At 46.3% G+C, this 11,421-nt stretch overlaps 1 protein-coding gene across 1 annotated transcript in view; it reads left to right on the top strand.

Annotated features, from left to right (window-relative positions):
- Positions 1-1,232: 1,232 nt before the first annotated feature.
- Positions 1,233-11,421, top strand: part of TMEM260 (transmembrane protein 260) — a 34,491-nt gene continuing 24,302 nt past the window's right edge. Inside the window, exons 1-3 of the mRNA XM_014257431.2 lie at positions 1,233-1,392; positions 6,459-6,490; positions 7,555-7,703. Of these exons, the coding sequence (XP_014112906.2) occupies positions 1,233-1,392; positions 6,459-6,490; positions 7,555-7,703 (341 nt within the window). The remainder of the gene's footprint in view (positions 1,393-6,458; positions 6,491-7,554; positions 7,704-11,421) is intronic.

Genomic DNA, 11,421 nt, shown 5'->3' with positions numbered 1-11,421 from the left:
GTTCCCTCTTGTCCTATCACCCCATGCCCTTGTAAAAAGTCCCTCTCCAGCTCCCTTGGAGCCCCTTCAGGCACTGGAAGGCCTCAGTGAGGTCACCCCAAAGCCTTCTCTTTTCCAGGCTGAACAAGCCCAGCTCTCCCAGCCTTTCCTCTCAGCAGAGGGGCTCCAGCCCCCAAATCATCTTGGTGGCCTCCTCTGGACTCCAGCAGGTCGACGTCCCTCCCGTTCTGGGGACTCTGGAATTCTTTAATGCCTTCCTTGCTTCTGTCGGGGGTTTTGTGCTGCTGTTCTGGGGCCCTTCTCCAGCCCCCAGAACACGACGTGTATTTCCTCAGTTGTGTCAGCCCTTAATCCTGCTTTTTTTTTTTCCTTAATAAATGCAAACCTAATTTTCTAACGTCTCCACTTAGATCTAATCCATAAGGCTGTTTATTATCCTCGTTACCCTCTTCTATACCTTTTTCATTTGTATTCAAAAGCCTCTCTTTAATCTGTCTCAATTCTCCAGGTATGGCCTCGCCGCTCTTTCGTACAATCCCATAATGATTTCCACGGATGTGTTTTACTCCTCTATCGATAGGTCTCGGGATGCTATTTGCCTTCCTTAACTGCTTCCCGCAGCGGGACTCGCTGCTTTTAATATTCCATACACTGACATCTTCCATCTTTTCCTTCACCAGCATCTCGTGCCACCCCATCCAGGGGTTAAATTTTTATTATTTGTGTATGGGCACACTGAGGTTGTGCTGGAGGGGCTGCAGCCTGCACCCAGCACTGTTCGAGGAGGGGTTTGATGTGTCTGAGAGCGGCCAGAAGGCGCCGATCCTTAAAAAACCTCGTCCTGAAGGGAAGATCCCGGGAGCCAGGGACAGGCAAGCCGCGGTCCCGTCCCCTCCCCCCCTCGTCTCTCCGCGGTGGTTTCGCCCTGTCCCCCCCCGCCCGCGTTGGTCGCGCCCGGCCGCCCTGCAGCACGCACCCTTCGCCGCGCCCCTTCGGCTGTACCAACTCATCTCAGCGGGGGAGGATGGAAGAGAGCGAGAGGCCCCGCTGAATGGCAGCAGCGGGTCTGCGGCTCTCTCCGCTCTCTGTCTGAGAGTTGTAGATAAGGGAAGCTGCGGAAGGCGCTTTGGGGAGAGCGAGAAGACGGGCAGGACAGGGATGCTCCCCCTCCAGGCGGTGGATGGCACAGCCCGCCCGCCCCGCGCGGCCGAACCCGGAAGGTGGCGGCGCACATGGGCGCGGGGGCCGGGCCCGGGATCGGCACCGGCACCGGGATCGGGATCGGGATCGGGATAGGGAACGGGGCGGGAGGAGGGGCCGGGGCGCTGGGCGCTGCCCCGGCTGCTCTCTACACGGCCACGCTGCCGCCCGCTCTGCCCGGCGGGGATGCGGGTAAAGTACCGGCTCAGCCAGCGGCGAGGGTGGGGACCCTCGGCCCGTACGGCTGGAGCATCGCGGTCAGCCTTCGGCGGGGGGCGGGCGGGGACGAGCCCTTAGGGACTGGTTGCTTTCACCTCATAGGAACTCGTGCATCAGTGACACCCCCGTAGCGCTGGTCACTCCAGAGGTGCATGGGTGTCACTCCTGGAGGGTTGGTGTCACCCCATAGCGTTGGTGTCACCCCATAGGGTTGGTGTCACCCCATAGCGTTGGTGTCACCCCATAGGGTTGGTGTCACCCCTGGAAGGTTGGTGTCACCCCATAGGGTTGGTGTCACCCCTGGAAGGTTGGTGTCACCCCATAGCGTTGGTGTCACTCCTGGAGGGTTGGTGTCACCCCATAGGGTTGGTGTCACCCCTGGAAGGTTGGTGTCACCCCATAGTGTTGGTGTCACCCCTGGAGGGTTGGTGTCACCCCATAGCGTTGGTGTCACCCCTGGAGGGTTGGTGTCACCCCATAGGGTTGTCATGGCAGAGAGCTGCGCACTCCACAGGGACTGGTGCATTGATGTCACCCCCAGCCTTGCTGCCATCCCATAGGGATGCTCACCCTATAGAGACTGGTGCATGGCTCTCACCCCTGTAGAGCTGTTCACTCCAGAGGGGCTGATGCATTGCTGTCACCCTGTTAGGTTGGCTGTCATCCCATAGGAATGCTCATCCTGTAGGGCTGACACTTCACTGCCACCCCGTAGGGTTGCTGTTATCCTATAGGGACTGGGGCATTAGTGTCACTCCAGGGGGTTGCTGTCACCCCATAAGGATGCTCATCCTATAGGGATGGGTGCATTGCTGTCACCCCATTGGGTTGCTGGTCCTATTAGGTCCCCACAGCCACTGGTGGAGTGCAGCCACTTTTGGGGTGCTCACCCCATTGGGGTTGGTGCATTTGAAGCTCCCCATAAGGGCACTGGCCCCACAGGTGGGTGCAGCAGGGACACCCTGCTTTGGGGTGTTCACCCCTAAAGGCCAGGGCAGTCATCAGTGGGGTCAGCACAGCAAGGTCCCTGCTGGGGCTGGTGCCCTCAGGCCACCCCATAATGGTTTGCCTGTATTTGAACCTTTTTGCAAAGGATTTAGCCAGGGGCCCTGGGGACAGCTGGTGACTTTAGGAGACAGATGTGACATCCTGCCAGATGTGCTGTCACTGCTTGGACTGTGACTTTCCTGGGAAAGCTTTAGATCTGCCTGTCTGGAAGTGCAGCTTCTGCCAGTGTCAGACTGTCTGAATGGTTGTGAACTGTCTGAATTTGGCACTGCTGATCCCACAGGTGGGACAGAGTTCTCCTGGTTGGTCCTGCTGTGGTTTTACTGATACAACCTGCTCTTGCTTAAAAAATACTTTAGTTTTTTGTGTGTGACTTGGAGATAGGAGGACTTGGTTTTTCTTGGGGATATGTTGATAACTTTCATTTCATGGAAGGAGTGTCTAGGATACTTTCTTTCTGTGTCATCCCAGAACAGTGTTGAGTAGCTCTGCTTAACACTGTTCCTCCTGGTTATCAGTGGTTTCAAATCCAAGCTGTGCATGAAATTCCTTCTAAATAAATGTCATTTCAATGGATTCATGTATTTTACACGCTCAGGATGTGTGGAGAGAGAGGCACTGGCCAGGTTGGCCATGATGGCTTTTGCTTCTGCTCCCAAATTACTAAAAGGGCTGGGTTTTCTCCTTCTGGGTGTATCAATTAGTATGTGATGATTGATATATTTGCAGTTGTTACCATTTTGCTTTTTATTACAATTTTTTGCATTTTTGTTGTCTGTGGAAAGCACCCTGTGCTCTGAGCTGTTCATGCTGCACAAAACCTCTGGAACCTGGTTTATAATTGTTCTTGAGCCTGGATTCTCCCTCTGGGGTGCAAATAACCATCAGCAGCCTTTGCAGGGATGCAGGTGCTCCTGCTGATGTGATGGATGGATCTGGGATTTGGTTTTTTGTTTCATGTGAATTATCCCAACCAAACAGCTGATGGGCTTACCCCACTCTGCATGGGTTGTTGTGGTGTTAGAGGGAATCTCTCAGGACAGTGTCCCTTGACCAGCCCTGTGACTTCACTCCTTGTCTCTCCTTATTTATTTTTTGAATTTTCTTCTAAATTTGCTGCCTGGCTTCCATGTGTTCACTGGGACTGAGCAGACACAGGCTCATCCCTGCTGTCCCCTTGTGCCTGTCCCAGCCACCACTGTGTCCCATCACAGTGTCAGGACTTTTTTGGGCATTATTCTCCTAGTTTCTCATGGCTTGAGCATGGAGTCCCTGGAATGTCTGTGCATGGCCCTGCTCGAGGTGTTTAATTTGCCTGTGCCTGAGCATGGAGCTCAAACTTGTGCCACCAAAAGCACTGAGGCTCCTTGTGTGAGTAAAGAGCTGCTTAAGGATTTGCTGTGTCTGCTTCCAGGCAGGGGGCCTAGTATTTTATTTTATTTTATTTTATTTTGTTTTGTTTTGTTTTGTTTTATTTTATTTTGTTTTGTTTTGTTTTGTTTTGTTTTGTTTTATTTTATTTTATTTTATTTTTTATTTTAATTTTATTTTTTATTTTTATTTTATTTTTTATTTTTATTTTATTTTTATTTTTAAGCTATCTGTATTTTTAATTGTTCCCAAAGTTTGCAGTAATCCGAAAATGTCAAAGGCAGTCGGAATTTCCACTGGCAGCTTGCTTGTGTTACTTAGAGTTAGAATAAAGAAATGAATGAGAGAATAATAGGGGGAGATGGAATTGTAATTCAGAAACATCCACAGATGTTAAAACAGCTTAAAAAGGGATCAAATAAAGTTAAAAAAAAAAAAGAAAATAAACCAACCAAATGTTCCCTGTGATGTTTCAAACATCAGCTCCCAGACTTGCTGGGAATAAATCAGAGTTCAGGCAGCTTTGGGCCTGTTGCCTGATCACCTTTATGGGGTTGTCAGGCTGGGAAAGTTGTTTACATCAGAATCACAGAATATTCTGAATTAAAAGAGACCCACAAGGATCATTGAGTCCAACTTTTAGCCCTGTGGAGTTGGAGGGAATAAAAACTCTTCAGTCTGAGCCAGTGCCTGAGGATGCCACAGGTTATTCTGTCTCACAAGACACTGAAACCAAGTTTGTGGGTGCTGTACTTCTTTGTCTGTTTTGTTATTTAATATTAGTGCTCCTCACTCCTCCAGCCCATGGAGGCTGTAAGGGATGCTCAGGTATGTGGGTGAGAGATGGAGAATTAATCTTATCCAAAGTAGTGGTGTTATGTATTTATTTTGATTTTCCCACTGGAATTCAACAGGCCTGCAGCCTGGGAGCTTATTTTTTGCAGGTCTTTTTGTTTTGTTTTGTTGCTTTTTTTTCTTAATTCTTACAAGACAAAGTTGTGCTGTTGTCTTTCAAAGCTTGGTGGTGGCTTCCACCAGTGGTTTATTTATATTATTTTTGCAGCTTCCTGGTTGGTTTGTGGGGTTATTTCTTTGGGGTTATTCTTGCCCTTGATAGAAATGTCACAGCAATGTGAATGAACTCTAAATTTTTGCTGTTTTAGATGCACATATTGCTGCATCCCAGAAAGACTTTAGTGGGGGTGAAGCCATGCCTGGCTTGGGATCAGCATGTCTGGGATGTGCTGGGTGATGGGTACCACCAGCTGCTGCACACTGGGGAACCCCCACAGTGCCAAATTTAGGGTTTCCTTTATTATCATCATCCTTTTGCAGGAGGATTGATCCCTTCCCAGCCTCGCTGTGCCCTGGAAATATTGGAGCTGCTGCACAGTGAAGGGCTCATAATGGGGATGGATGGTTTCCCCTATTGCATCAGCTTTTTTGCAGTAGGGTGAAATTTTCCTAAAATAAAAATAGCCAGTGTTTGCAAGTGCAGGAAACTCCATGTCTGAGAGATTTTGGTGAGGAAGTGGCAGGTTTGGCCCCAGCTCAAATTCTGCAGAAGTTGCCACCAGCAGTAATGGGTTGACTTTCATCTTCTTTTTAAAATGCAGCATTTACTGTGGTGTCAGGATTTAAAGGTGCCAGTTGTGCAAACCTCCCCCTCCTCCTTTGCGTGGTGTGGTGAGGGTGTGATTGTACAGAAATTTAAAATATTGTTAATTTAGCATTTAAAACCATCAGTGCCCTTTGTTTGGGTCTTTCCCACCTAACACCTCTGCCACGACCTTGGTGTTTGCAAAATGAGCAGGACCAGGAAAATTGGATTATGAAATTTGAGGGAAAGAAGGAAAACCAGCCATAATTTTTAATTTTGTTTGTCCCTGAATGTGTTGTGCCTATTGAATATATTCGATGTATGTTGTTCAGGAGTGTTTGCTGCAAAATGCTCCAGTGTCAAATGCTCTAAAAATGCCAACTATTCTGCTAATGTGGGTCTTTTTGTGGCAGTTATTTGTCCTGGCATAAAATACAAACAAAATGCAAAATCTAAATGTTGTTTCTAATGGGAGCTGGGTGCAGCATCCACTGACAGGTAAAAGAGTTACTTGTGAAGCAAAATTGCTTTAGCATCGAGGGAGAGCAGCGTTCCCGATTAAATGGATGCAGATTTGCACGATCAGTGATTATATTTTTCCTCTTTAAAAACTGTAAAGCTCTGGTTTTGTGTTGGTTTCTATTTTTTTATTTTATTTTTTTGATGAGAAACAACTGGGTTGTTGAACAGACAATGAAGCTTAAGCGTTGCAAACTGTAGTGCTTGAAAGTTATTGAGTCAGATGGTTTTAAATTAAAAATACACACACACAAAACGTCTGCATTTTGAGTATCTCAGGCCATTCTTTGCCTGAGCCTACCTATATTTTCACTTATCTGTACATAAAAGTCTCGCGAAAACATACAAAAGATATTTTGTGCAATGACATCAGAGGGAGAAAATATTCTTAGAAAATTTCATGCTGTTAAATCTCCACAGATTTACAGTTTTATCCAGTCAAATTAATGCAAAACCCCAATGCAAGCATTTGGATTTTGAAAACTTTGGAGGAGTGTCATTTCCTAATAGTAATTATTGGTTTTACATTATTTTTTCACAGGGGAGCTGATCACAGCCGCATATGAGCTTGGAGTAAGTATTAGTTTTATTGTTTAATCAATGCTCTCATTAACAGTTTTAGGAATTAAGGAAGTTTAATTAAGCATGGAGTAAAGTAGATTAATTTATTTTCAAACCACAGTTTTTACTAACTTATAAGTACAGCACGCGACAATTTACTTCAAGTTTTAAATCCAATTAAACTAAATTATAAAGCAAAGGCTTTACTGTATATACAGTAGCTGGCTTATTATCAACCCAAATTTTGTATAAGCTGGGGAGAATAAAATAAATCGGGTTAACAATTTTAATAAGTTTTATTATTTAATAAACTTTATTATGGTGCATGATCCCTTTAGGCAAGACCTTAGGACTGTCAGCGCGGTGGTAATCCGATAGCAGTGTGGTCTTTCAACTTGCTAACCAATAAAATAGTTGAGAAGCTGCTTTTTTTTTTTGGAAAAAAAAAAAGAAAAAAAAAAAGGAAGAGGGGAAAAAAAAAAACCAAACAACAACAGCCTTTTGAATGACCCTAATATACTGTGAACCCAAACAAGGAGCCCTTTAAGGCACGCTAATGAAACGTGGCACCTCCTTTTCCTCACCGCCTCATTATTATGGGCGAGGCGTGGAGCCAGATCCACTGAGGAAAAAAATCTTTGTGGGGCTGGGATGGGCATCCAGGGTTGGGATGGACAGGGGAGGTTGGGATGAGCACCGAGGGCTGGGATGAGCACCGAGGGTTGGGATGGACACCAGGGGTTGGGATGGACACCAGGGGTTGGGATGAGCACCGAGGGTTGGGATGAGCACCGAGGGTTGGGATGGACACCAGGGGTTGGGATGAGCACCGAGGGTTGGGATGAGCACCGAGGGTTGGGATGAGCACCGAGGGCTGGGATGAGCACCGAGGGCTGGGATGAGCACCGAGGGCTGGGATGGACACCAGGGGTTGGGATGAGCACCGAGGGTTGGGATGAGCACCGAGGGTTGGGATGAGCACCGAGGGTGGCTCGGGAAGCAGAGCTGCTCGGGACTGCCCTGCTCCCATTCCCTGCCTCTCCCCCTTTTCCAACCCCGTGTCGCTCTGTCCATAGGTCGCCCACCCTCCTGGCTACCCCCTGTTCACGCTGCTGGCCAAAGTGGCCACGGGGCTGCCCGGCGGCTCCCCCGCCTTCCGAGTCAATCTCCTCTGCGGCTTGGTGGGAGCAGCTGCTGCCTCGTTGCTTTTTTGCACGGTTTTCAGGTAAAGTCCTCGAGGGTGCTTTTTCCTTGGCTTCCTGGTGCTTCCCTGGTGGCTCGGGACGTTCCCAAAGGCTCTCTCTGCTCCCCGCTGGCCTTCGGACCGGTGTTTGCCCCCCCTTCCCTAATTAGTTCCTCTGATTAACCTAACAGCAACTTAATCTGAATTTGACCTTCTTTCCTGCACAAAAGCCTCCCCCTCTTTTATTTCCCCCCCCCACCTTTTCTTTTCTGTTAAATAATAATAATAGCAATAATAAAAAGTGCGCCCTTTCCCTTGCCCAGCCGTGACAGGTTGTTCGGGCTCATTATCACAAATCACCGCTCGGTTTAACTAACCAGAACTAATGAAGTTTGTCGTTCTCGAAAGATGCAGATGGTCTGTTTAAATTAACAGGATGAGCTTCACCTATCGGAAAACCGTGAACTTGCTTTAATTGCAGCTCCCGGCGGAGGTGGATGGGCAGTTGCCTGCCCGTGGTACCCAAGGAGCAGGGAGAGCGTCCCTGCCTTTCCCTGGAGCAGCTCCGGGCTCGGGGAGGGGATGTCCGGAGCCTCCTCTCCGGACCTCTAACCTTGGGGATGACAGGGAACAATCGGGATGCTCACGTGGTTGTGGGGTTTTTGTTAACCCTGCTCGTCTTTGATGTGCGAGTTCTGGCTGCTCTTAACCTCAGCCTGACCCATATTTGAGAGGATTATGACAACCCGTATAAACAATTTCTGATGTTCTTTTGCAGAGAAAATAGGGCACGTTTTGAGGCTGCAAACGGTATCGGGGCGCTTCGGGATGAGACGGGGCGCTTCCCGACTGGGATTATTTTGACAAAAACCCTTTTCTCCCGCCTGCTTCCAGAGCCACCCCTCGGGGAAAACCTTCCCAGGGAGTGAAAGCAACCTAGAAATAAAAGCAGGAATTAATGGGGAGGTGGTGAGGGGCAGATTCTGCACAGCCCAAGATCCCTGAGCTCACTTAAACTTTGTTCCGCAGGGTCCGTCTTCCTCTGCTGAAGAGGAGATGCTTTTTTTGCGCATCACCGTGCACGTAGCTTCAGCTCCAAAGCACACCTACTGGAATTGCTTGAGTAGTTCCTAAATATTTCTGTAGGCATTTAAAGTGATTGCTTTCACTGGTGGGTAATACATGTAATTAAGTCAGCATTATTTAATTTAATATCCTGTATTTCACAGCCTATTTGGGAAGCTGGAAGTGGCGCTGCCCTCCCATGCACAGCGCCCGGCGCAGCATCAGAGCACAACTCCATTCTGTTAAAAACTCCTGCAAGGAGTTGCTGAAGGTTTTCTGTATTTGCTTCTGATTTCTTTTTTAAAGATGATTATTTCCATTATTGCAGTTATTTGGAAGATCTTCCCCAGTTTTTAGTTTGAACCGCAGTGTGACGGTTCCTTGGGTGCCCGCTTTGTGCTTTGGAAATGGTGCAGTCGTTCTTTTAGAGAAATAAAGATACAGGAGAGAAATGACAGGCTACATTTGAAAATTATTTTGGGAATTATTTTAGCACTTCTGAAGGTTTAGGTGTTTTGTTGTTGTTTAATTGGATTTGGAGGATGTCGCTTCTGTCAAATTTAGAATCTGCATGAAGGAACAGAAAACGTGGAAGCGAGAGATGATAAAAACTATTAAGACTTACAGAAATTATTTCATAGATACTGACAGGATCAATTATTCAGTCTAGCAGTGATTGATTTATTTTTTTTAAATTATTGTAAGGTCAGTTTTATTTCAAAATGAAAATGTTACATTTTTTCCTTTCAAGCACCTGAAAACTGATTTATTTTTTGGGACATTCATTTGGCTAAAAAAAAAAAAAAAGAAAAATTATTGCTTTTTTATTTACTTTTAATAAAAAAAAAAATTAGAAAGTGTTCACTGGCACTGTGTGCTTGAAGCTGTAGCTGTCTGAGGGTGATGCGGTGTGTTTTAAACCGGGCTTGTCCGTCCTCACAAAGGGACTAAACGGGTCTATCAAATCCCTCCTTATTTTTATGTTTAAATACAATTATCTGATGGGGTGACCCCCTACGAGGTACCAGTGGCAAAATCAGCACCTGCTCCTCTTACCGTGTGAAACGTGGATGTTAATATGAAAATATGTAGATGTTAGGAGTACAAATAATTGATGAAGTACACATCCTTGGGGAGCAACACGGTTCAAGTGGCAAATCTGCCTGCTCAAACAATAGCCACCCTCCAGCGGGGAGGAAGCCATCTCTATGGAAATGGGGCTGACGCTGCCCTATTGATCGAGTGAAGAAGACATTATACAATGTCAGTTGGCTTGTTACAATTTCATTTGTCGTCTGACCTGAACTTAACCTCTAAAACCTTTCTTTTCTCCCCGCCAGCCGGGCAGGGTTGCTGTTTACCCTCGCACGGGGTTTTGCCGTGCCTTCCTTCCTCCCAGCATCCCCATACAATAAATCTCTCCCTTTTATTTATTTTATTTTTTTTTTTTTTTTATTAATTTCCCCATTGATTCTTTTTGTTCGAGTCATTTCCCGGAGTTTATTCCTCGGCAGGTCGGGGCGATTTCATTGCTTAAGGAAAAGAGTCGCGGTTCCCTCTGTGGTGTTTGGGATGTTGTGGCACGTGCGGGATTAGGGTGGAATTTATTCCTGGAGCAGATTTCCCCTTTGCCAGGTGATGGCTGGCGGGATGCTCCGCGCAGGCAGCGCTGGGGTCGAGAGGAAGCAGCCGCCGCATCGCGTCTGTTTGTTCATTTTATTGTGTTACAATATAGGATAGTACTCATTTAATTACATTATTTTTTTTAAGCCTGGATTGTTCTTCTCGAAGCAAAATTACGTCGCAGCACATTGGTGCAGAAAGCCTTGCTGTCAGTAATCCAGACTATCGCTGAACGAGCCGTTTGCTCCTTTGAGTTACTTCTCAAGTATGGATTTTTTCCCCCCCCCTCTCTGCACAGTCTTAATAAATTGCTTGTAATTATCGTAAAATGCCATTTACAAAGAGTTTTCTCGGACTGCTTGTAACTGAGGCAAATAATTCATCTTTGCTTTGAAGGAGGGGGGAGCTGCTTTATGTTTTTAGGACTCGGCGAGTGCGGCTGTAGGATTGTTTCTTTAACAAGTATTTATTTGTTTTACTGTGGGAGGCAAAGCATAGCAAGTTTACAAAGTAAACCAATTATCTTCTTATAATATGATTGCCAAAGTGTCATTTTCTGCACAGGGGATACATTCTTTGCATTCTCTGCTGCAAAGAGAAATAGGAAGCTTTCCCCTGCTCTAAGTGCATTTTTTTTTCCAGGGTATACCTTGGATAGTTTGGCTATTTTGGGGTTTCTGGGTACACAAAGCTTTTTTATTGCAGAGGCAGTAGCAGAGTAGGCAGTGTCATTGCCCAAGTATTTGTAGGAAGTTTTTGCCAGCTTTTTTCTGGCTGAATTGGACACAGGGTCTTAAAAAGGGGGAAGATGTTGCATTAAATTAAGCAGTTCGCATCTCTTTGGTTTGCTGTTCTGGGTATCATATTAACTTTTGGATTAATACATTATATATGTGTATTTTTATATATCTATTATATATTTTATATATATATATTTGTATTCCCTGCCCACTAAACCTTCCAGGCAACAAACTGTGAGTGTATATAAAACCCAGAGCCAACTCTTCTCCCACTGTCAACAAAAAGGAGAATTAGGCATGTTGGATAATGAAACCATCGACATGATTCCTTC

The sequence above is a fragment of the Pseudopodoces humilis genome, chromosome 7, assembly GCF_049639895.1.
Source record: "Pseudopodoces humilis isolate 2021_Gansu_Grassland_sample_001 chromosome 7, ASM4963989v1, whole genome shotgun sequence".
In the NCBI taxonomy this organism is placed as follows: domain Eukaryota; kingdom Metazoa; phylum Chordata; class Aves; order Passeriformes; family Paridae; genus Pseudopodoces; species Pseudopodoces humilis.
This window is presented reverse-complemented; position numbering and strand designations above follow the sequence as displayed.